At 31.6% G+C, this 27,764-nt stretch overlaps 1 protein-coding gene across 2 annotated transcripts; it reads left to right on the top strand.

Moving 5' to 3' along the window:
- The first annotated feature begins 1,920 nt into the window (after positions 1-1,920).
- LOC134691047 (uncharacterized) lies at positions 1,921-26,027 on the top strand. 2 transcript variants are annotated; one of them, XM_063551241.1, is made up of 5 exons: positions 1,921-2,520; positions 10,104-10,295; positions 11,843-11,975; positions 13,980-14,153; positions 20,813-26,027. In XM_063551241.1, exons 1-5 carry the CDS (start codon positions 2,033-2,035, stop codon positions 21,014-21,016), a joined length of 1,191 nt encoding a protein of 396 aa, XP_063407311.1. In that variant the 5' UTR covers positions 1,921-2,032; the 3' UTR covers positions 21,017-26,027. The 2 variants fall into 2 exon arrangements, with proteins under 2 accessions (XP_063407311.1, XP_063407312.1); XM_063551242.1 differs by lacking the exon at positions 10,104-10,295.
- The last annotated feature ends 1,737 nt before the right edge of the window (positions 26,028-27,764 follow it).

Raw genomic sequence — 27,764 nt, 5'->3', positions numbered from 1 at the left:
TTTCTACCTATGTTGAAAGATATGCATAGTATCAAATCATAAAAATACAAATTGTTTAGTCTCTAGGAAATCGTTCAAGATTTCCGCTGCTATTTTTGCTAAATAGGTGCATTTTGGGTACCGTTACGTTATAGCTAGACACCAATATTGATTAATTGGAAGATGTGGTATGAGTGCGCCCGGCATGAGACAACTCTCCATCCAAGAAAAAATTTATAAAAGTAACCATTATTAACCGGAAAACTTTGCTCACCTAACAAAAAAACACCTAACAACAAGCTATAAAGGGCACCATTCCGTGTAGTCGGCTATATACTAACGGTCCCGCTTTGAAAAATACTGACGAAATTATGTAACGTTGAAAACTAACGGCCTAATTTATAACATCACAATTTACGAAAAGCAATATGACATACACCAACAGTTCATAATCACTGATTGCCGCAAGCTTGCAGGAACTACACATATACCAATGGCATGTGTGTAGACACATTCAATTCATCTATTTCAAATTGCACAGCAACATTTTTAAAAAGTCAATTCCTGTCTTTATACAAACGGTCATTGAAAGAATTCTTGCAAACTCATGAAATTTAAGGAAATACATACATGCATTTGAGTAACAGTTATTCTCAAATGACATAATATACCTGTATTAAAAAATGAAAAAGGTTAAATCTCAAATGTGTGTTAAGTATATAAAGCTAGGTAATAATTGCATTAATTTACAGAATTTAACTTAATCTTAATAAACATGATCATGATGGTGCAGTACATCAGTTACACATTCAAACTTATAATAGCTTAAGTTTTTCATTCACACATACATGTATATATATTTAGTATAGTTGCTTACTTAATTATGTATGATGATAACATTAATTGTTTTATTAAAACATGCAGTTCTATGAATCATGTGTACATACAAAATGACACATACTGATTATCCCATATTATTGAACCAAAATGCCTCCTTGATCTCTCATATGTGAAATACATTTCCAAACATAACCAACATGACCTAGCCACAATTTCAAATTGTTAGCATCCAGGAAGTGCCAACTAGGCATGCCCAGTCAATCTTGTGTAATTCCTGCAATGTTCTGGCAAACATATAGAATGGTCAAAGTTTTCTGCAATCTTGCGGCAAACATTCTTCATTATTTTAAACTTTCTGGCAATCTTATGGCAAACATTCTTTATTATTTTAAACTTGCTGGCAATCTTACGGCAAACATTGATGTTTCTGCAATCTTCCCGCAAGCTGGCAGCAAAAAGCAGCAATGTTTGCCAGAAGTTTGCAGTTCAGTCATGTCAGTAGCGGCAAACATCTGCAAACACTATTTTCTGTGTTCCAGCAAACTTTTTGTTTGCCGCAAGCTTAATTGCAGCAAGTCTGCAGCAAGTTTTGGGCAAACAATTCAATTTCATAAGGGTGACAAGGGTGGTGAACCCGCATTACTAAAGCTAAATGGCTAAACAATCGCCGTGGAAATGAGATGTGCCCTCAATGCTGATACAACTTCATACCAAATACTATTGACTTATCATTAAAAGTTCAAAGTTTTTTTGTGACTTCTTTGATCTTCTTTGTTTCGGGATTTTTTCGTATAGAGTCTAGAGGGGGATATGAGGGGCCCATATCCCGAAAACCCAGGCTTAAAACATGACGAAATCCCGAACTTAAAAAAAACGTTGCGAAATCCCGAGGTATCGAAATTCGAATAAAGAAATTCCCGGAGCCCGAAAGGGTCAATCCCGAAATCCCGAGCTTAAAAACCCCTGATCCCGGAGTCCCGATAAAGGTCCTATCCTCCCTCAATCTACTGATCATATTTTACTTAGATTCTAACCGTAAAAAAAAATAAAAAAATCCGACATTGTTCTTTGTTTTAATATTTATCTATTACTCTGTTACCTTTCTCCTCATTGGCATTGGCAATGATTAAATGACAGGGAACCAGTCCTCTGAAACCTCATACGCACTCCATGCCGAGCAGACACGCCAAATACATAAATACATACATGCAAGATGGATAAAAGAAAAGCGTCATCATCAGAAGAGTCTCAGTACGGCAGCAAACTGTCATCCCCAGAAAGCAAACGACTAAAATCATCTGACTTCAGAACAGAAGAATTAATGGATATTGGTCTATTTTTTGCAGATAATCCGATTACTGTGTTGGAGTTAAAAGAAAAGCTTAAACTTGCACTGGTAATATTTCCACAAAATGACAGAAAAAGTCGTAGGAATCTTAGAAGTAAAACTGGAGAAATACCGACGTGTATAGAGTCACTTTGCAAGTTTACAAAAGAGCATGTAACTTTTTCCCTGGAGGATGTTGATTGGAATAAGAAAGTAACATTAGCCCCAAAATTTCAAAATGAACTTAAAGTATTTGAAAGAGAAGCGATCAAAGACCTCCAGGAGGCAAAAAAACATTTAATGGAATTTTCCGAAGAAATTCTGAATGGTGAGACTGATGAGTCTGGTCTGATGGCTGACAAACTTGGTAAAAGGTAGGTTGTTTGTTCCATATATATGCCTGGTAGCAGGTCTGTTCCCTCCCAATACACATATTCAGCCCATTCTGTTATCCGAACATACGGGCATTTTTAAAATCAGTTTTCTCCCTTTCTTAGTAACGCTGATTTCCGTTGATAAGGCGGTGAAACATTGTTAGCATGCTTATCGTTTTAAGAGAACAGGCCGGATTGACAACTTTTAATAAAGTTTCTAGTGAATGAATGTGTATGTTTTTTTCGTGTAGATATTGTCAAGCCTTGTTGTGATGTAGGTTGTAAAAATCCGCTTAACTTGAAAAGTTGAAATAATTATTAATCGTTTAATAACACAAAAAATGCAGCTACAACATGTACAAATTGTCAATCTTTAATTACTCTCTTGTATATACATTGTAATTTTATTATAATCTGCAGGAAAATAAATTAAAATCATTCTTATTATTTCATTTTTTTCCCTTTCTACTGTAGTAGAAACGAAGGACTTACAGTGTGAGAAATCTGAGAATAAAAAAATCTAAAAAAAAAAATAGAATATCAGCTAGATGGGATATATTTGATCTACATGTAGTTTTGTGAATATTCCTGTTTGACAAAAATATGCAGTGAAAACAAAACCGTGAGTGATCTTATGCCTTGTTTAATTTTCCCTAATCGAGGTCATGTGCAAATTAAGTAAGGTAATAAAAATGTCAACATCAAAGAAACGTTGAGAAAGATAAATTAACCTGGTCATCTGGTCATACTCACGGGTTATTAAAAGGTATATACGTGCGAAGTTAAGGATAACAGTGATAATTAAGACTACTAGAATTTGTCCTAAACGAATCAATTAACAATAAAATGTTGATGTTAATTTGTTAATTCAGAAAAGCGAACGAAGACATTACTCAAGGTGTATGAATATTCATTGATTGAGGTGATTTTAGGACATCAATAAAAAAAAAAAAAAAAACGCATGTTAAAAAAAAAAAGTTTTATATAGTACATATTAATAATAACATTCACGGTACCAATTTTTCTGCACCAGATGCATATTTCGACAATACATGTCTCTTCAGTGATGCTCGTGGCCAAAATATGTAAAATCCAAAGCTTAAATTAAAAGATGAAGAGCTATAATCCAAAAGTTCCAAAAAGTATAGCCAAATCCGTGAATTGACAATATATGCCTTTCAACAATATTCCAGAACAATGTACTTACTTCAACACTTCATGACAGTCATGTTCAGGAGGTAAATAGACTTAATGACGCCAGAAAAAAATGTTTATCCCTGCCACACTTTGTGTGTGTCTGGTCCAAAGGAAAAGCCTGTATTCAGTGGTTGTTGCTGAATATCATATTTTTTTTGCGTTTCTTATTTTGTTCTTAAAAAAGTTCGTTAGTTTTCTCTTTTGATTTTTTTACATTTTTCATTTTGGTGCCTTTTATGCCCAACTATGCGTTATGGATTTTTCTCATTGTTAAAGGCCGTAGGATGGCCTATAGTTGTTAACTTATATGTAATTTGGTCTCTAGTGGATAGTTTTCAAATTGGCAATCATACCAGTACTGTTATAAGTTTAAGCCCTTTCTATAACTTCAATACTTGGTGATAGTGTCGGAAATCGAACACGTGAGATCATCCCGATTTCATAGTTCCTGCAGTTTGAGAAATGATTGTACATGTTGATTTTGCAATTTTTTGTGCACCTAAACTCATAATTGTGGCACATAAGTAGTACTGGTGCATTTTGATCTGTATAGAAGCTAGATACCTCTCGTAAAACGAGTATCTTACTTTTAGCGTGTGTAAAATGCAGTGAGTTCTATTTCAGTCAGTGTGTGCATGTACGTGAGATCGATTCTTGTATTCCAAAATTTCTGTATCAAATTAATCTACCAGTCAAAATTTGACACCTTAACAAGTATATGTTTTTAAAGGTTAACTCTAAATGTACAATAAATATATACAAGCAATTGTAAAAACGGCTTGCCTTGTACCCAGACTACCCAGACTTTGAAACCAAATTTTCGAAATATTTTTAAAATGACATATAATACTCAATATATAAAGTTTGTTTTAATCTGGGACATAATATGGTTAGAGTAATAGTCCTAGGGTATGAAGTAAATTTAATCAGATTAACTCAATTTTCGATAAATATAAAAATATACATGTGCATCAACTTCATCATGCTTCATTCTGACATAGAACTTCAATGTAGATCTAGTAAAAAATATTAATCAGAAATAAAATAGTTAATTCAGATTGACAATTGACAAAGATAAAAGATTTTTTTTTATCTTTTTCACACCCCTTGTCACCTGATAAGAAATGTTTATTGCTAATAATTAACAGGTTCTATTATATCAAGTACCCCTGGGATATATAGGGTGATCAGCGTATCGATGGAAAAGCGTCACCTACAGTGATGCCCGGATGCTGTATCTAAGTAGCTGCTACGTCACGCCGGATAAGAGAATAATACACATTAAAATAACCACAGGGGTTTCAACATGGGGTTTTAGTCCAATGAAATCATGACCCATAAACATACGTCTGACATGGCAAAATTATTCCGTTACCCACGATTTCCAGAGAAATACAAGAAAAAATGTTTTTTAAACTTGATATCCCCAAAACAAACTGATATATCCAGAAAAAAATATTTTTTACAGTGTTTTGCTACTTTTTATGGTGTTATTATATACTACTTTTAATAATATTAAAGAATATTAATTAAAGATACAATGTATTACTTGTTTTTATTCAATAAAGTGCAATTTCATTTCAAAAATTTGATTTGTATGTCTGGTATGCAAATTCCTTGTTTAATACTATACAAATCCTTGTTTAAAACAATATGGAGGACATTCTAAAGATACACAACTTAAGAAAACAAAAGTATTAAGGGCATACAATACAGTTTTGATCCTGTATTTACAGTTTGATGAAAAGTTCCATATAGGCTAGTTTTTGCCTGCTTAAATCAAATATGTAATAAAAAATATACCTTCATGTGCTACTTTTTGAGTTAAATGAGGTCGAAATTTTGTATATGGACCATAATTTGGTATTCGGCCTTTGGTTTCTTTTTGTATCCTTTTTTATAAGTTCTAAAACTTTAACTTTTATTCTGTGGGTTGTGTTGGTGTTAGAATAGTATTAATGGAACAATTGAGTTTTTCAAGAAAAAAATAATACATTTTGATTCACCGTTTACATGACAGGAAACCAATCTTTATTTTCTTTATTTTGTACAATATATTTCAAAAGACATAAATGAACACCATTACTAGTGTTACTTGCTTCATGTTAATATTTAAAATTTATTTTCAATGTTTAATTAAAGTTTTTTTTAAACGCGACAGGAAACCATAAGAAACCGAAAGCATTTTTTTAGTTTTATTTTATTGCAAAATCTGCTTAAAATAGTCTGAACAGTATACTTTTTCTTAAAATCCATCTTAAATGTAACAGTATTATAAAACTCCTAAATATGTGCTTGTTTTGAAAACAATTAGTACAATTTATTCAGAAATTTCCATATTTTCTTCATTGATACAGGATACCATAATCTTTGTATCTTGATGTTTTAGCCAAAAAAATGTAAAATTATATTTGGTTTTGAAATTCCAGTTATATACAATTTATTCCAAATCATTGGCAATGTAAAATTCTTTAAATCCAGTAAAGAAAAAAACTTTTAACTTGGAATTAAAATCTTTAAAATAGGCACCATGTGATATTTGTGACCTGTACACCATCTACATGTACATGGTTTCCACATTTTAACCTACTTTAGTGGGCTAAAATCAATAAAGTACTTCCTTTCAAGTCATGCATGGTAAAAGTTTACTTCTCCTTTGACAAGTTTATTGCGTTTCTGAAAAGTGTTTGCAGAACATGAATAAAAAAAAATAATTAAAAATTGTGACAAAGATACAATGTACCAACTTTGTACATTCCAAGTGTAACGGTATATTAACATGTATTTTTTATTAAATTATCTTAATTCACCTAAAATATCCAGTAATATTTATTGCTGAAGCAAAATCAATCCAACGAGCATCGGCACAATGATAAGAGACGTAATGTCGATTGAATTTTCCAAGGACCCTTTACATCGTTATCAGGAAACAAAGTGTGTCATAACGTCTGTCAAATCTGAAATTGATTTTGTCAAGTCATTGGGCATTTATTTTCACACAAGATTGTATGTAACATTATGCACATAAGAAAAACAATAGACCCCCGGTGCAATCTCTTTGAAAATTGTATTTTCCTTTTTTAAACAAGACGAAACAAGTCTACAGATTATGTTTGCTAACATCCCGTTGGAAACAAAAACAATGTTTAGACCTAGTATTTCATACATCCGGCTGTAAGGGCGTGATCACATGTTAGTCACATGTTTCACGTATGACCGGAAATGATTAGAACTTAACGACAAAAACAATTTTAATAAAAAAAAAGGAAATAACTGGACTTCTGTTTCGTTTAAAATGTAACGCATAACGATAACGTCATTTTCTAACTTAATTATTACGAAGAACAAAACTAGAATGTAAATCATCTCTGATTTACCTGTTTGAACATCTCGCGAGAGTTCATATTTGCATATTGTTATAAAGAATTCTATTACAACAAAGCAGATTACATCATCTAAAATTTGCGTTACGAAATTGGAAACCAAAGTAACGCTAGTGTTCTTACACCTGCTACAGAAATACTTATAGTTCTCGGCATTTTCTTCTGACTATTCTTATTGGTCGATGTTCTTTATTATTTGAAAGCAAAAGTTACGAATTTGCCAGTGACGATAATCTATAAATCAGTCAGCGTTATGCACTTCGGAAGCGAAAAGTAACGGGAGATACGACACAAAAATACTGTCGTATAATCTTTGAAATTTGTTAATTTCAATTTTTTTTCTAGGGAAGAGTAGCATACACTTGTATGTTGATAAAAATAAAGGCATCTTTAGATGTAGTTACAACTTTTCTTACAGTATTACACATTTTTATCACTTTTCTATCGTTATAGGAAACGAGCCCAATAGCAAATTATGGTCCATATTTGCTCAGAATTCGGATTTATGGTCGTATATTCCCCTTTGAAAGAAAACCTTAACTTTTTTGTTTTAAAAGATAAACACAAATTGTTTTTTGTTAGATAATTTGTAATTTTTGTATTTTAAAAGTATCCTAAAAAATTATGCATTTTTTATTCAGAAATAACTCATATTTATCAAATGGTCATGCATTTAGAAAACATCGTACTTTTTTGCTGTATATTTATGAAAATTTAAAAAAATCCTCTATTTACAGTTTTATAAAATTTGGTCCACATAATCTCCTTGCAAAATGAAACAAAATGTCTTTTTAAAAAATAGGGGTCCATGCACTCGTTTTCAAATTAAATCAGTTTGAATGATAAAAAATAGTCGAAAAATGTATCTTTTCCCGATATGTCATAGTTTGACGTCGCGAAAATGACATTTTACGTTAGCAATGTCATTACCTCCCCTGTAACTGTATCGTATGCCCTTAAAAGAACTGGAAGAATACATTGTAGAAAAGTGTCAGTCATGTCTGTCACTGAAAGAACTGAAAGAATAGATTCTATTAAAAAATTGAAATTATAAAAAAGTTAATACTGTTATCATAACTTCATTCGGGTATTTATTAAATATTTTCCTTTATTTTACATTCATATGAAAAACTGATTGTTGTTTTAAATAAATATCGCTATTGTTAACATGGTTAATGAAATGAATTATAGTTCGTCAAAGTTTTTAACTATTAGTACATTTTGTACATGTATACTTATAAGGTAACAAACAAAAGGTGTGAAATAAGCCATAAATAAGTTGATCAATCCAATATAATTTGTGATGACAGTAATTAAAATCACATATAGTTGGGGTTTGTTTTTTTCAGAACAGCAAATTACTTCCACATATATTTGAGGAATGCTCTTTCATAAAAACAAATAAACATTTCTTAAACATGTTAAATGGTTTTAAATATTTTCATAAAAAAAAATCTGACAATGTTGGACAGATCGAAAGTCACAGACATAGGGATAAAATAAAACAAAATATCAAAGTGGCTTGGTACTTAAACAGGATAGGAAGTTCCTGACTTAACGACTGCATGATGTCAAAAAATATAATGATTATAATTCAATAAATCTTAATTCATCTAGGTTAATGAGCTTTATCTTACCTCCTATACATTTCTAGGAATATGATTGTTTTAAAGCGTCCTTGTGGAAACTGTGTATATTTAATATTAGGTTAGTTGGGAGGCGAGGCTTATTTCATACACGGTTAGTAGTGGAGTTACGTCCCTTTATAATCCATATAAGGTAACAAGGAGGCTGGGCTTATTTCTGTTACGTCCCTTTAGAAAAACAAAACTGTACTGAGAAAAAATCTTAAAGGTTTCAACAGACAAGAAAGTGACGATAAAGTGAAATAAATTCATAAAACACATTTAAATCTAACAAGTTGTCATTGTTTGCATCTGTTTTTGTAGGATCAAAGGAAGTAGTTTCTTAATCATGTTAATGCTAACTGGAAGACTTGCTCATTTTGATAGGTCACTAGTCTGAATTGTACACGTTAAGATAGTCGGTAAGATAAATTCGTTACATAGTCACTCTGATTGTTTATTTACAGTGCTAGTGACGTAATACGGTATATATGGGGTCAGGTATTTACTGACCCCATATATACCGTATTAGGTCACTAGCACACTATGTAACTAATAATATTTCCTTTCCTTTAATTGTAAAATGAATATATGCATTAACAAGTAAATATTTTAAAATCTCTCTGTTTAAACAAATAAATATGTTTAAACTAAACTAAATATTCAAACAATTGTATACTGATCCTTAGGTCAAGTTTTTACCCACCAAAAAGTAGGATTTTCATGAGTTTTTTTTTAGGAAATATCTTATTAATTATGGATCAAAATTTAAGAATTTAAGTAAAATACAAAACTGTCATTGTAAGAATGACCAAAAGCTTTTAATACTTTTTATATGACCGCAAAAATTTTAATTTTTCGTCGTATATTGCTATCACGTTGGCTTTGGCAGCGGCGTCATCGTCTGAATACTTTTAGATTTCGCACTAACTTTAGTAAAAGTGAATAGAAATCGATGAAATTTTGACAGTAAATTATTAAGTTAGGGATTTCGTTACCACAAATAACTTAAAACTTGTACTTTATTCTTCCATAGCTATAAGCTTATTGACCCTTAGAAAAACTAATTTTTTTTTACTGTTCATTGATTATTTATCTAATTGAAACAAAAATATTTGTGCATTTGTTCAAAAAAATTGGTATAAGTAATCTTCATTCAAAATCTAGCTTAATCTCACATTTTTGTCTCATATTTAAAAGTGAGGTCCATGTTCTAGTTTTCAAACTATGTACACATTTGTAATTCAAAATCAGTCAAAATTGTATTTTCTCTGATGTGTTACAGTTTCCCAATATACATGATATATGTATTACAGCAAAATTGTATATATATGTATAGTTTTATTATTCACAGTGTGTTATTTATATTTTTATTCAGAATGTTTTTGGATTGGTCTAAGAATACATCGAGATTTCTTGCTGAGATAAAGAAAGTCCTAGAAAAGTTAGGTTTACCATTGGAAGTACCACCTGAACCAATTAGAGATAAAATTGACGAAGTTATTTTAAGGGAAAGTGTTTTCACCAGTTTGTTCATGAAGTTTACAGAAATCTTTTTCCTACAGCCAGAGTAGGTAACATGTAGTATTGAACAACCCATAGCCTTAATTGGCAAGACTTTACATCTGTTGTCAGCAAGGATCCCTAAACTTTTCCACACATATTTGGTCATTTTGAGATGATTTAAAAAGTAAAATCACAAAAATACTGAACTTAGAGGAAAATCAATTCCAAAGTCCATAATCACATGGCAAAATCAAATAACAAAACGCATCAAAAAATATGGACAAGAACTGTCATATTCCTGACTTGGCAGTGGCGGATCCAGGAATTTTTATAAGTGGGGGCCCACTGACTTTCTAAGGGGGGCCGCTCTGTTCACGCTTCAGTGATTCCCTATATAAGCAACCAAATTTTTTCCCAAAAAGGAGGGGGCCCGAGCCTCATGGCCCCCCTAAATCCGCCTCTGCTTGATACAGGCCTTTTCAGATGTAGAAAATGGTGGATTTTATAGCGCTAACCCTCTCACTTTGAACTTTTGGACTATTTTAAATCTCTGTCTATTTCTGACATAAATTCTTACATACTTTTTATTATTTAACCCTGTATGCTAACATTGCCTTGTGTAAATTTTAAAATTGTTTGTATGTACATTGAACGACAAATCTATGTGACGTATAAAATTTTCTGATGCAGACACACTAATCAATGAATGTGTTTGTAGATAGATGTTTTTGTGTTCTGTTAAATTATTCCTTTTAAAATTGTAATATGATGACTGCTGTACCCATATTTTGACTATTTTGCAAAGTAAGATTTCAATATGACAAAAATTGTAATTTTCAAAAATCTTTGCTACAATTTCAAATGTGGTGTCTTGATTGAAAAATGTATCTGATGGCTGACATGGCTAAAAATAGATCATATGGGTTTATTAAAGAAGTCTTAGGGAAGATTTTGAAGGAAAAAAATCAAATGGTCAAAACTTGAAAACTAATTTAGATAAATATAATGATAAGGAGTCTTCATCAGTAACTATTGTAAGACTAAAATGGGATGACCTGCTTTTAGTTTAACTACTGGGCCAAGTTCAATGAAGTTAAACCAAATATGGCCTCAATCATTATGAGGCTATCAAATACTAGTAGTTATGATTTTCAAAAACACATTAGATACAGGTGAGTGACACAGGCCCTTGACTTGTGTGCACGTGGGAGCCTCTAGTTTAGTTTATGATAAATTTTGTTGTTTTTCTACCTCACTTGAAACTGGTTCTGTTGTATGTGCATTGGGACATGGAAATACCAGGTGTTTGTTTATGAGTCCTCGCTTGTCAGCATTCCCAAATTTGTTATTTTAGCTTGATTTTTATACATGTGTTTTCAAGGTTTATATCTGTAAATATCTCAGGCAATTTAAAAAATGAGTGCAGATCAATTTATTTTAAAGAGTTACGTCCCTTTGCTACGCAAGCATGGTAAGTGGTTTCAAGTTAACATTTTTAAAGAAATTTATAAAAAGTTATAATAAATTTTTAACATGAAATATCTGCATTTTTTGGGACATTAGAACTCCCTTCTATCATGTCTATATAGTATATACATATTTTTTTTTAAGCATTGGAGTTAACCGAAAGATTTCTATAAAGATAAGGAATAAGTCTGTTGGATGTATTCCTGATGTAAGATTTTATCAACATATACATAAATCCGAAGAAGGAAGATCCTGTTTGTTGTTAATGCTGGCTGAGGTGAGGAGAAGAGTGCAATTTACTCTCAATAAAATAGTGGTTCTATCATGTGTATGATTCATGTCCTGTTATGATTTGAAGCATATATTTTTAGCTCACCTGGGCCAAAATAGGTAAATGAACAATTCTCATCACTTGGTGTCTGTCTTTGTTCATTAAATTTTACAAAAATCCTCACCTCTGTAATTACTGGGCCAAATAAAACCAAACTTGGCTAAATAACCCTTAGGTTTATCTAGTAAGTTTAATAGATATAGGAAGATGTGGTATGAGTGCCAATGAAACAACTCTCCATCCAGATAACAATTTATAAAAGTAAACCATTAAAGGTCAAGCAACAGCAAGCTATAAAGGGCCCCAAAAATTAGTAATGTAAAACCATTCAAACGGGAAAACCAACAGTCTAATCGATATAAAAACGAGAAACGAGAAACTACATAAACAGACAACAACTACTGTTCATCAGATTCATGACTTCAGGACAGGTGCAAACATTGTTAATGTTAATGGTACCGACACCCTCTCCCTTTTCTGAAACAATAGTATAACATCACAACATAGAAAAACACACTATAAAATATCAATTGATCAATTGGAAGGCTTAACTCAAAGTTATGCAAATTAAAACACAATGAACGAATAAATTTGATCTTCGATAACTGAATGCTAATTCATAGTTAATAAATTTATAAATGATAAATAATTAAGGTCAAAAGTAAATAAACATGTTTAAACAAATTCAAAGTAAGATACCACTGTGAAATATTAAACAATTTACAGAAAATCATCACTTTTGTGAAAAGTCATATCCTACACAGGTAAATGAAAATAATTTTGTCATTATCGTGTACTTGATCATCTGTGTGTACAAAATCTTTCATTTAGGAATACCAATAAATAAAGGGATAATAGCAAATACAGGTCATAGTACGTACGGCAGAGCCTTGACCCAGACCAAACAGCAAGCTATAAGGGACCCCAAAATTATAAGTGTACACAATTCGAACAGGAAAACCAACGATCTAATTTATATATATACAAACGGGAAAATACCAAATAATATTTATGAACATCAACGAACGATATCTAACTGCTGAACGACAGGCCCCTGAGTCAATCAGGACAGGTGCACAAACATGCAGGGGGTATGGATAGTTTTGTATCGCCAGCATATTGCAGTTGAAGGCATTTCTTTCCAAAGTTCTTTGAAGTTTATTTCTAACAACGAACATATTTTGATAGGGAATCTAAGTAAGGGGGAAGGAAACCAATGTTTTGTTCTGTACATGTATTTTCCTCTGTTTTCTATTAATATCGGAGCACTCCCATTTGGGATAAATGGGGTTCATGCTGAATCAAATATTATCACAGACATTGACACAGTGTACTTGGGTGCTTATATGTTTAAAATCGTTATAAATATATGTTAGATTGTGATTATAAAAACAAGTGCAAATATCTGTTTATAATATTTACAAAAACAAACGGTGCTGGAAATGGACACGATTACATTTCCGGATGCGGGAAGCGGGAATATAAAAAAAATAAAAAAATTCTGTTTGAAAAAATAGGTGCGGGCGGGTCCATCGAACAAGGAATGAAATTGGTGTGGCCTTAACTTCTCCAAGTAAAGAAAAATTACTTGTACAAGTAGTACTCCTGACCATGCTGACTGACAGTGAGAAGACGAAAAATTATTATTTCTGTCCAGATGACAAAACAGAGCAAGTAATATACAATATTAGGTCAATGTCGACAGACACTTGTCTCAGAAAAAAAATATGCTATAAATGATGCCGACAACATCAATGGTAGTCGTGTCATACACCATTGTGTAGCAAAATCAATTCAAATTTATGGCATAACTAGTTTTAGTAGGGTTGGCAACTGAGAAATCAGCTACTTTTTTGTATGAGGCTAAGAAACTGGGGAAGGGTGAGGTTCTACTGGGCCCTTCCCCAGTTTTGTGCCTAATATAATTTTTGTTTGTTTGTGTGTTAATAGGTGAAAAAAGATGCATTAAAGATGCAAGATGATAATGATGACGCCAAACCCCCTTGGATAGAAAAACATTTAAAAAAGCAGGTACTTGGACAGATTGGATCACAGCTTTTATCAGAATGTTGGCACTCTGTGTTTGTTCCTAAGAGTCTAGGTATTGTTTGCATGGGGACAGAGGTAAGTTAATATGTTTTAAGCTGGTTTGTAAGAAGTTCAAAATCTGCTAATAGTGGCATTAGGTACTAGAAACTTTGGTGAATTGTTTATATCTATTGACATAAGCTCTTTTTTTTATGTTATAAATTTTCGACTTCCGGTATATTTCCAATTTATGGAGTTTTATTCATTACAAAAAAAAGGGTATTTTCTAGTTTTCAGACATATTTATGAAAATTTGGTAAATGGTTGATATCTTTTGTTGTGAGCTCCCTTTTGATTTTTATAAATTTTAGATTTTACATTTCCAAGTTATAAGATTTTATTCATAAAAGCGGGGTGATTTTCAAGGTTTTGGACAATATCATAAATTTGCATAGAACAGTTGTCATTAAACTTTGATGACTGATTTATTTCTATTAAGATAACCTCCCTTTATTTTTTTTTATAAATTTCTGATACAACATTTAGAAGTTATTGAACTTTATTGAAAAAGCCATGGGCTTATCAAATGGTACAGCTGTTAATTGATTAATATCTTGATTTTATTATTGATAAAGATAAACTGTAGCAGTAAAAATGTTCAGCCAATTAAGATCTACATAAAAGTTAATATGATCAAAATTGTCAATTGACCCCTTAAGGAGTTATTGCCCTTTAACCCTTTCGCAGATGAGTCCCAATTTACCGGGATTCACGCTTCAGACAGCTGACGATGAGTCCCGTTTTACCGGGATCAGAATACCTCTTTTATATTTCCCGCTTAAGGTAGCACAATACAAAGATTTTTCATCCCCAATCAGACATCTTTAAACTGATGTAATTCCACTCATCCTTCTTTAAATTTTATAAATGAGGTACCAAAAGAAAGAAGAATGATTAATCTTTCAAATTGTGATAATTTCATTATGACATATTATTACATAATTAATTGTTATGTAATTAGTTGCTATATTGTGATGTCCATACTTGAATGAATTTAGCTTCTTTGTTATTCATAGCATCCCAAAATATTTTATAGATTCTTGCACAACACCATTTGACCTCCCAAACTGTGTCTCAGATTTTTCTTATTGTATTTCATTCTCTCATAAATCTTCAATGAAGTTTGCAACATCAATTCATAAGAGATCACTAAATTCAATTGGGTATAAAATTTGTTCTATTGATGTTTTTGGAAATCTGAGACACAGTTTTGGAGGTCAAGCTGTGTTGTACAACAATCTATAAAATATTTTGGGATGCTATGAAGAACAAAGAAGCTAAATTCATTCAAGTGTGGATATCACAATATAGCAACTAATTACATAACAATTGATATATATAATAATTATGTCATAATGAAATTATCACAATTTGAAAGATTAATCTTTCTTCTTTCTTTTGGTACCTCATTTATAAAATATAAAGAAGGATGAAATGAATTACATCAGTTTAAAGTTATCTGATTGGGAGTGAAAAAAATCTTTGTATTGTGCTACCTTAAAACAGTGCAAACATGAGTTATCTTTCTTTGATGAATACCCGGATGAAAGTGTAAACATGGCGCTTCCGTTTGTTGAAAATCGTGTCAAAATCAGAGGAAATTTTCGGAATTTACGAGAATTTGAAATGAGGGAACATTTTTTTTGAAAGAATATGAAAGAATTGAAGCCAAACTAGTATACTTTTTTGACATAAAATGTCGTTTTATGTACAAAACACTTGGAATGGACATCGTTCAGTGTGAGGAATTTGTACAGCCTCATAAAATTTTTCAAAATTTTGTCGTTTTGGGTTAAAAAATTACGATTTGGGGTCAAAGAGCGAAATTTTAATAATTTCACCTAAAAAATGCTGAAAAGGAGTAAGTTCGGTAAGGGCCATATTTGGCCCCAATTATAAAGTTCATAGTTACAAGACAATAAATGTTTTAAGTTGCCTTAAAGACATGTTAGAAAGTTAAACAGAACTGTTTTTGTCAAAGTTTAATTCCAGCACGTTGAATTTTACATCCAAAAAAGGTCAAGATAAGGGATTTTGGTGAAATTTGACAAAATCAGCTAGATTCCAACCAAATAAAGGACCAAGAAACATAGAGCGCAGGCGTGGACAAGCTTAAGATTCAAATAAGACATGTGAAATGTCTTCACAGACATTATTTTAAAAGATCTTTGTTGTCGACGTATGCACTCTATGTTTCCTGTCCAACAATCTATAGAAATTTACCCATTTTCATTGATTTTTTCGTGAAAATCAATATGAGTACAACTTGTGACGTCATAATGAAACGCAGAAACGTAAAATTTTCAACAAAATGGTTTATATCCTAGCTAGTCAATGTGTTAGCTATAATTTATCGTGTTATTGGTCGATAAATCCGAATTTGAAATTTACGCTATAAAAGGGGGCCATTTTAGGATCTTATCGAACATACTCCTTTGAACATTTGAACATTTTATGAAGAAAAAATTATCAAAACATTAACAAAACTGTGAACATGGTGTTAGTGAATGAAATAAATACACAAATAACTACAAACAAGTTTTTATTGACATTTATTATGAAGATCTCCCACATGAGTAATAGTAGCCAGGGAAGCCATCGTCTCAGAGTAGCTTCTGTCTGGGCAGCAATCGGTGAAAGGGTTAAAGAAAATTTTATACAATTTGTTAATTGTGCAACATGTGCAATAGCACAATATTGCATGTGCAAAAACAACACAGGAAACCTATTGAAAATGTATACAAATCTTTTAACCAATTGCAATTGGATTAATTTAAAGTCTTTGATTTTTGGGGTTATTGTCTTATATTGCTATTTGAATGAGGTTCCAAGGGTCCAAAATAAAACTTTGTTTGATTTCATCTAGGACTGAATTATTGCGGCTGTTTAATAAGCTAAAATCTAATTGTGCATTTAAAATTTTTATTTCGGGCTCAATTTTCAAATTATTTCATATTAAGGTTTGAAGAGTCCAAAATTAAAATTTAATTTAGTGTCCGAAACCTATAATATGTCGAAAAAATATTAACACTATCCAAATTCAAACAGTATCAAGCTTGAATTTTTTGTGTCCTAACTTAAGTCTACAAGTTTTGACAAATAACAATTATCAGAGTGTTTGGGTAAATTGGGAAGTTAATGACAAGTTTGAGAGATACAATCATTTGAGAGTATTTGACACATTTTTTGGGGAAGACGGCTTCAAGCCGTCAATCCCCTATGGGGTTGACCATAGTGACATTCCCTCACATCATTCATTTCGTTTTTATACGACCGCAAAATTTGAAAAATTTTTCGTCGTATATTGCTATCACGTTGGCGTCGTCGTCGTCGTCGTCGTCCGAATACTTTTAGTTTTCGCACTCTAACTTTAGTAAAAGTGAATGGAAATCTATGAAATTTTAACACAAGGTTTATGACCACAAAAGGAAGGTTGGTATTGATTTTGGGAGTTTTGGTCCCAACATTTTAGGAATTAGGGGCCAAAAAGGGCCCAAATAAGCATTTTCTTGGTTTTCGCACTATAACTTTAGTTTAAGTTAATAGAAATCTATGAAATTTTGACACAAGGTTTATGACCACAAAAGAACGGTTGGGATTGATTTTGGGAGTTTTGGTTTCAACAGTTTAGGAATTAGGGGCCAAAAAAGGGCCCAAATAAGCATTATTCTTGGTTTTCGCACAATAACTTTAGTTTAAGTAAATAGAAATCAATGAAATTTAAACACAATGTTAATGACTACAAAAGGAAGGTTGGTATTGATTTTGGGAGTTTAGGTCCCAACAGTTTAGGAATTAGGGGCCAAAAAGGGACCCAAATAAGCATTTTTCTTGGTTTTCGCACCATAACGTTAGTATAAGTAAATAGAAATCTATGAAATTTAAACACAAGGTTTATGACCATATAAGGAAGGTTGGTATTGATTTTGGGAGTTTTGGTCCCAACAGAATAAGGGGCCCAAAGGGTCCAAAATTGAACTTTGTGTGATTTCATCAAAAATTGAATAATTGGGGTTCTTTGATATGCCGAATCTAACTATGTATGTAGATTCTTAATTTTTGGTCCCGTTTTCAAATTGGTCTACATTAAGGTCCAAAGGGTCTAAAATTAAACTTAGTTTGATTTTAACAAAAATTAAATCCTTGGGGTTCTTTGATATGCTGAATCTAAAAATGTACTTAGATTTTTAATTATTGGCCTAGTTTTCAAGTTAGTCCAAATTGGGGTCCAAAATCAAACTTTGTTTGTTTTCATTAAAAATTGAATAATTGGGGTTCTTTGATATGCCAAATCTAACTGTGTATGTAGATTCTTAATTTTTGGTCCAGTTTTCAAATTGGTCTACATTAAGGTCCAAAGGGTCCAAAATTAAACTTAAGTTTGATTTTAAAAAAAATTAAATTCTTGGGCTTATTTGATATGCTTTATCTAAATATGTACTTTGATTTTTGATTATGGGCCCAGTTTTCAAGTTGGTCCAAATCAGGATTCCATATCAAGTATTGTGCAATAGCAAAAAATTTTCAATTGCACAGTATTGCACAATAGCAAGAAATATCTAATTGCACAATATTGTGCAATAGCAATTAATTTTCAATTGGAGTTATCTTTCTTTGTATAGAATAATAGTTGATAATATATGTTGGAAATTTGCCAGACATGACTATGATGTCATTTTCTATTTTTATTTGCCAATAACTTTATGTAAATAACTTCATTGGAAATTTGCCAATATAAAATGTTGCTGATGAAGCTTTTTTCCTTATCTTATCTAAAATGTTTTTAGATAATGTATGTTGGACATTTGCCAGACATGACTATGATGTCATTTTCTATTTTTATTTGCCAATAACTTTATGTAAATAACTTCATTGGAAATTTGCCAATATAAAATGTTGCTGATGAAGTTTTTTTTATTGTTTTATCCAATAAACAATGTATATTCACTTTTACTACCAACCAATCTTTACCATTCAGTGATAACAAACACTTTATTTTACATTTTAATATTTTATGATGTATTTAAAAGAGTAGTTATTGTTGCAAACTCCATTAGAAATTTGAATTAATATCAGTTTTGGAAAAAGGGAAGCGGGGATGTGAAAAAAAAGGGGGGGGGTTTAAATTTTTCTCATTTCAGATTTCATAAATAAAAAAAAAAATTTCTTCAAACATTTTTTTGAGAGGATTAATATTCAACAGCATAGTGAATTGCTCAAAGGCAAAAAAAAAACTTTTAAGTTCATTAGATCACATTCATTCTGTGTCAGAAACCTATGGTGTGTCAACTATTTATTTTAGATTTAAAAAGTTTGAAGAAGAAATCTTTAATTGATTTGTAAAATCATGACATTTGTTTTGTGTAAAAAAAAAACATGTAATGTCAAAAATTTGATCACAATCCAAATTCAGAGCTGTATCACGCTTGAATGTTTTGTCCATACTTGCTCCAACTGTTCAGGGTTCGACCTCTGCGGTCGTATAAAGCTGCGCCCTGCGGAGCACCTGGTTATAATGTGGAAAACCCCTCAAGAAATCTTACTAAGATTGAAGAGAAGGAGACCCAGAAATGAATAGTTTGACTTTAAACACCTTTTTACACATTTCCCTTCTGTTTCTCACGAAATTATCGTATCTTGAGCTCTCCTTTAAACCGTTTATGTTTCTTTTACAATCCGGAAAAATCAGTATGACGAGATATTCTAAATATATCTAACCTACATTGTATTTTATAGTGACGTCATTCTTGGAATGCCACACTACGCAGAAGCAGGGATATATCATGTATCCCCACGATCTTTTGTTTACTTCAAATGAAAGTTGTTCACCTACAAATTAAAGTATTGCATGTTGATGTTTGAATCATCTACAGCAAACATTATTATGTTTAAATTTAACAAATACCAATGTGTAATTAGTGCACCATCTCGGAGAATGATTTAAATAACCAGTGAAGGATAATATCGTCAACCTTTCTACATGTTCTATCTGTTCTTTTTTTCATTCTTTATATGAAGACTATCAAAAGATACCCCCCCCCCCCCCCCCCCCCTTTTCCAAAAAAAATAATTAAATAGAAACAAGGGCCGTCTTTCCCCTCAGAGCTATTCAGCTCTTTGATTATTTTTTTTTTTTTGGGGGGGGGTAGGGGAGGGGACATGTTTGAGAGTGTAACATATACATAGAGAGGAACTTTAAATAAGGCATCAAGAAAACAAAAAAGAATGAGCTTGATAGATGAATTTTACAACAAAAAAAATCAATCAGAGCTTAATCGCTCCATTACTCAGCATTCACTGGTGTTCTGTCATCATCTTTGTAAAGATCTTCTCCTCTAAAACTTCTTAACCAGCTTCATCTAACATTGGATTGAATCATCCTTATGATATCTTGTATAAATTAAGGTTCCTTATAGAATTACTGATTTTATTCAAAATCTTAAGATTTTGGCAGAAACTATGATAGATAGTAGACAGGACTTTGAATGGCATATTAAAAACACATTATTAGGAATCAAACAGCAAAAATATTCAACTACACAAAAATTATAGGTGGGCAATATTGATTTAGAAGCCTTTTGTTTAATTATTACATAATATAATGACTGGATACATGTTAATTAGGGTTATATTTAAGCAATTTTGCATATATATATACATGTATGTTATAATTTCCTCATATTTTATTATTTTAGATAATTTTTCTGTACATGGACACAGAGTTCAACCATTATGAGGCATTGATGGCAAACAACATAACAGACAGTCATAGGTCAACAATATACTACACAAAATCGTTTGATATAATGAAAATGGAGTCTAGAAATGAGTTAGTTGATTTTTTATTCTGGTTGGGGTGTTTACAGATACAAGATTTTAATGAATACTTTTGTGTTTAAGATCTTAAGGTTATGATAGAAATATCATGGTTCTGGTACAGTGATATTGTTTGCCTTAAATTAGTGCAGAATAAAGGCTTTTTCCCCCAGAGAAGAATCCCAATTTGAAAAAAAAAATGGCGTAAAATTATTCCCAAAAAGACAACTTCTTTCCCAAACGGTGCAGTTTCAGTAGTAATTGTGCACGAATATAAACTGAAAGACACTCATTTATACATTTTTCATGCCTAAAATGAGTATATGTGCAGATTTGAGGGTCTATTTATGTATCATCACTGACAAAAAGGGGTGTTATTTCAAAGCAGGGTTTGACTCTTGAAAGGGGTCTGTAAATTGAAGTTTCAGTCAAATTCATGGTTTATTCTAAATTTTCCAAATGAATGAAAATTGAGCATATTTTTCCAATAAAAAAGGGTAGAGGTAGTTTTGAATAAAGCCAACACTATATCTGTGGTAAAAAAAAGTGAAGCAACTGGTTAATTGACATTTTATCCAGTGAACAAAAACTGGATCTGGTTAGAATCTGGTTTTTTACTTTTTGTAAGGTTGTGTGGTGTGCATATTAGGGTTACAAATGTAGTGGGATAAGGAAAAATAGTCAGGTTTTGTTTATTTGATAAATGATAAATGCCCCTGCCACAGTGGGAGACGCATTCAGTGTAACCCATGTCCGTACGTTCATCAGTATGTATCTCTCAAAATTTGTTTTCCATTCTCTTACTTTAGTTTCCCTCAACCAAATATTATAAATTAGTTACACAATGCTTTTTACTTTAAAATACATATCATACTGGAATTTGGGTGGCGTTTACTTTTACCTAGTTATTCCCATTTTTAATGATATGCAAGTACGGCATCATCTGTGACCCATAGACACATTCTCCTTTTTTTTTTTTTAATACTAAGGATGTAGGCCGTAGTATAATCCACACATTCCTCTTGCTTAATGACACCAATCATATTGCTGTACATATTTAAAATTTAAAAACAAATAACATACAGTTTATATATATAGACTTTCATTGTTGTATTCATTTTTTTTTTCAATTAAATTTTTTCCCAGCCTTCCAAGATTTGATCTGCTTATAAAGTAATGTCAATAATCTTTTCTAGCCTCATTGGCACATATTTTTGAAGCCTTAAAGTATAATACTGTGAAAGTACTTTAATTTCATGGGTATCAATTTTCGTGGTTTGAGAAATATTAACATGTTCTTGGGTTTTTAAATTCGGGGTTTTAGTTTTCTAAAAAAAAGAAATTGAAAAATTAAAGCCTTTAGAAACGCTGTGTAAATCATAGTGATAACACTAATTAACACAAGATAAAGTGTAATTAGGCCATAACCAGAAATCAGTATCATTAACAAATGCTATAAACGTATCTTGAATTGTCAAATAATTCTTATCAAAATAAAGCCCAGCATGAAATTATTATTTCCCATATGTACGAGAACTTTGAGGATTTAAAATGAACACTTTATCATACGAGCATATCAATAATGGAAATCTGACTTTCATCGGAAAAAAAATATTTTTATGAGAATTAAAAGATCAAAAGTTGTACAGTTTAGGTTATTAAAGATTAAATTGGTAAAATCCTGCATGCAGTTGTAGTTCTGTGACTGCTATTAAAGTATTTTTAGATTCAAGGTTATTCAATATATTTTCTAGATCATATCAGAAGTCCAACCTTCATGGGGATCTTTCCATGTCTTGATTCGCACAATGGTTGTTTTATTTCGATGGACACTTAAATTTGTAGAAAACAATCATCAACGAAAACCGTGAAAATTGGTACCCAATGAATTAAAGTACTTTCACAGTATATATAATTTTTAAACATATTTCAGCTTTCATGTTATGCTTTATAATGTTGCCGCATAAAAACAATCAAATTCTTTAATTTTTCATGCCCATTGTGCTTAATTGCTATGTGAAAGTATTTCAAAACCTGATTAAAAAAACAAGTGTCATCCAAAACAGTTATAGGTGATATTTCCTGTTCCCAATCTCTACACCCTTAAGTTGTTTATATTTCATATAGCCATTGTATATAAATACTGTGGATTAAGATATTTATTTTGATGTTGATAGTGTTCCTGAAAAAATTCCATTAAGTTTGAACACACTATGTCAAAATTTACATTTTATTAGCTCACCTGGCCTGTGAGGCCAAGTGAGCTATTCTCATCACCTGGCTTCCGACTTCTGTTGTAGTCGTCGTTAATTTTTTACATTTTGAAATTCTTCTAGAGAACCACTGAATGGAATTGAACCACACATGAATGTTCCTTATGAGGTGTTGACCAAGTATTGTTACTTTGTAGCCAATCCATTATCCAAGATGGCCACCAGTGTGGGACTTAGTTTAACATAGGACCCTATAGGAAATACATACAAATGTCTTCTTTTAGAGAACCACTAGATGAAAAGAAACCAAACATAGCATGAAAGTGTCTTATGACATGCTCACCAAGTGTTGTTTCTTTGTAGCCGATCCATCATCCAAGATAGCCACCAGTGAGGGACTTAGTTTAACATAGGACCCTATGGGAAATACATACAAATGTCTTCTTATAGAGAACCACTGAATGGAATGAATCCAAACATAGCATGAATGTTTCTTATGATGTGCTGGCCAAGTGTTGTTACTTTGTAGTCGATCTATCATCCAAGATGGCCACTAGCAGGGGACTTAGTTTAATATAGCACCCTATAGCTAGGAGAAGTGCATACAAATGTCTTCTTTTAGAGAACCACAGAATGGAATGTAATATTAAACCAATTTGGCCTCAATCATTATTTAAGTATCTGTTATGATTTTATCTGTTTTTATATGATTTCAAAAGCCCAAGTAAGAGGTGAGCGACACAGGCTCTGGAGAGCCTCTAGTTTATTAATGTCATATATATAGCTTTGTATGAAATAATCGTGAAATCATATATATATATTTAACTGAATTTTTTCTAGATCTACAAATGCAATTATCAATGCATGAAAGAATTTCTAATTTTTTTATTGGATCAGTATCATTATAAAGACCAGTGGTCCATGTAGTTTTCATTTGTGGTTAAGAAATAATATCAAGTGTATATGATCATGACCTGCCTACAATCTTAGAGGGTCATTATGTTTTCAAGTCTGTTGGTCCATTTGTTTGTCTGTCTTTCCTGGGTCAGGTTTAAGGTTTTGGTCAAGTTAGTTTAGAATAAAGTTGTCGTCACATGTTCCTTATGGTGCAATCCTTCTAAATTTTATGCCAAAGTTTGTTTCATTGTACCTGAAAAAGGACAGTCTTAGTGTGAAATCTTGTCCTGTAGACACATTTTTGTATATCTTTAGCTCACATGACCTACAGGGTCAATTGAGTTTTTCATTATCTTATCATTTGGCTGCAGCAGAATCTCCTGAAACTTTGTCACAATCATAGTTTTGGAATCTTGTTTTAAAATTGTGCCACTGCCACAGTTGGCAATCAACATTGAATTTTGTCATGAATTATATTGTCATCTGCAATGATGAACAGTTTCAATTGTTGAATATGCTAATAGACCAATGTTAGCTACACAGGTTAAAATGAATTGTAAATAAATCGATTTAGGTTACATTAACCATGTAAACTATGAATTTAAAATGATTTTTGTCAAAACATATGAACTTGTTCAAACTTTGTTATATACATTGTAATCAATATTTATATATTTATTTGTCCATTACAAAAAGTTCTTAAACTCAAGTTTGCCTTTACCAAATGTTATGAAACTTATACCAGTGATAATTAGCATTTTATTATAAGACCGCAAAAATTGAAAATTTGGTCGTATATTAGTATCACGTTGGCTTCGTCATCTGCGTCGTCGTTGTCCGAATACTTTTAGTTTTCGCACTCTAACTTTAGTAAAAGTGAATAGAAATCTATGAAATTTTAACACAAGGTTTATGACCACAAAAGGAAGGTTGGAATTGATTTTGGAAGTTGAGGTCCCAACAGTTTAGGAATAAGGGGCCCAAATAAGCATTATTCTTGGTTTTCGCACCATAACTTTAGTATAAATAAATAGAAATCTATGAAATTTAAACACAAGGTTTATGACCATAAAAGGAAGGTTTGGTTCGATTTTGGGAGTTTAGGAATAAGGGGCCTAAAGGGTCCAAAATTGAACTTTGTTTGATTTCATCAAAAATTGAACTTAACAAAAATTGAATCCTTGGGGTTCTTTGATATGCTGAATCTAAAAATGTACTTAGATTTTTTATTATTGGCCCAGTTTTCAAGTTGGTCTAAATGGGGGTCCAAAATTTAACTTTGTTTGATTTCATCAAAAAAATGAAAATTTGGGGTTGTATGATATGCCAAATCTAACTGTGTATGTAGATTCTTAATTTTTGGTCCCGTTTTCAAATTGGTCTACATTAAAGTTTAAAGGGTCCAAATTTAAACTAAGTTTGATTTTAACAAAAATTGAATTCTTGGGCTTGTTTGAAATGCTGAATCTAAACATGTACGTAGATTTTTTATTATGGGCCCAGTTTTCAATTAAGTTGGTTCAAATCAGGATCCAAAATTATTATATTAAGTTGATTAACAGTTGCTTGGGCAAAATTTGTGAAATTTTTAATAATTATAGAATTCCTATTTTAAGAAACAGTTTATATGCATAAATTATTTTAAAATTGAAGGAAAGGTTCTACATATTTTTTCATTTGAACATTATCTGATTTTTTATTGTTAAAATTAACAAATATTTTTCATATTAATCATTGTTTTCTGAAATATATTTTTATGTTTACCTTTATATTGCTTATACCTCATGTGTCAGTATTTTAATTTTACAATAATCAACTATTTGATGTACAATGCATGTATATATTTGTTCTTTTACCTAAATATTTGTGTAGACTTGATTATCTGGTTCATTTATTATTTTGCTGTAGATTTATCCTTTTATTATATGTATATAATTGGACATTTATATATGACTTATTTTGTCAAATAAATTTATGTTAACAATTCTGAGTTACAAAAGTTGCCACACAGAAATAAAACATATGAAGAAACTTCCTGTGCAAGGAAGGGATGTTTGGAGCATGTGGAGTTGATTTTCCTCATTCCTAAGTTTGATAATAATAATAATAATAATAATTCTTTATTTAAAGAGGGTTACACAGTTAGCTATAAAGCTAATCTTCCCTGAGGCCCTCATGAAATACAATTAAATATAACAAACAATTACAAAATATCAAACAGACACACATACATGAATAATGAATATGGATATTGCTTTGTAGCTGTTGGGGTCTATATGGTTTATAGGTCGGGTTATATGATGTTACCCTTATCAATCATTCTATCATGTTGTCAACCATTCTGTCATTTAAATAGACTTTTTTTAGTCTGGAGGAACATTTAGTTTTTATCCTTGTCCTTCTATGTACGTAGTTACAAATGTACATTCCCTTCTCTAACATGTGTAACTTTAGTTTGCATTAATCTGTATTATCATAAAACTTTTCATAGTCTATGAATACACATCACTTCAATTTACATACACACAAACTTAGTCAACATTAGTTTGTATTATCATCAAATCTTTCAAATCTTTCAGGAGTCTATGTTTATTTTTGAGATACACATCAATCGTTCCTCAAGTACAGATCACTTTCATATACATTCACCCAAACTCACTCAACATTAATCTCTATTTCCATCAAACCTTTCTGTAGTTTATTGTCAATCCTGCGATTTTTGTTGCAGAAAGCTCGACACAGGGATAGTGATCTGACGGCGATTTTAGCTAACTTCTTAAAAAGTTTTTTATTTTAGAAGTTTCTTCCAGCATTTTTTTGACATGGCTTCCCCTCGTTTCTATTGGAGTAACAAGACCAAATATGGACCATCGGTAGATCTCATCATGAAGTATTACCAGATGCGGCTGTGTAGGATTTCATCATCCCCTGTAGAAGTTATTCCCCTTTTATTGTTTTTTTTCCGACATGGCCCCCCCCCCCTCGTTGTTTTTGAAGATATCATGACCTTATTTGGACAATAGGTAGATCTCATCATGATGTATTACCATATGAGGCTGCTAAGGATTTCATTATTCCCTATGAGAGTTATGTCCCCTTGAAGCAATTTATTTCTTTTGCATTTTTCTCAAAAAGTATTGAAGATAGAATCGATTTGAAAATGGCAACATGTACAAGACCAGATGGCAATGGTAATAAACATATACAATCATTTTGTTGTTAACCCTTATAAGGATTTATTTCCCTTGAAAAAATATACACAATTTATCTCAAGAACCAAAAGTCGTAAACACTTGGGACCTACACCAATAATCATAAGTTCATGTGACCTTCAATTTGCACCCAAGGCCAAAGGTCACCAAGTGCAAAAAAAAATTACGCTGCAATTTTAAGCTTGCATATTAAGAAAACGATAAGAGTTTGCTGCATACTTACACCGTATAAAATGTTCCTCTCGATGAGATCTACATTTTATACACTGAACTCAAAAGTGTCCGACTGTCTTTTCAAAAGTTACGACGGGATGATTCTTAAAAGTATAAAATTGTGTGTATATCTTTTAAATGGTAACAAATAGCAACCTACTATAAACTGCAAAAATGATCAGTAGTTTAAGACCTTCAATTTGAGGTCAATATCAGGTCATGATGAAATTTAACATTGATCTTCAAAGTGTATTATGACCTTGACCTTGTGACATTTGAAAGGACAAGTGGTCTAC

Source organism: Mytilus trossulus, chromosome 11 (assembly GCF_036588685.1).
Source record: "Mytilus trossulus isolate FHL-02 chromosome 11, PNRI_Mtr1.1.1.hap1, whole genome shotgun sequence".
NCBI classification, from domain to species: domain Eukaryota; kingdom Metazoa; phylum Mollusca; class Bivalvia; order Mytilida; family Mytilidae; genus Mytilus; species Mytilus trossulus.
Note: the sequence above shows the minus strand (reverse complement) of the source record. Positions and strands in the feature narration are given on the sequence as shown.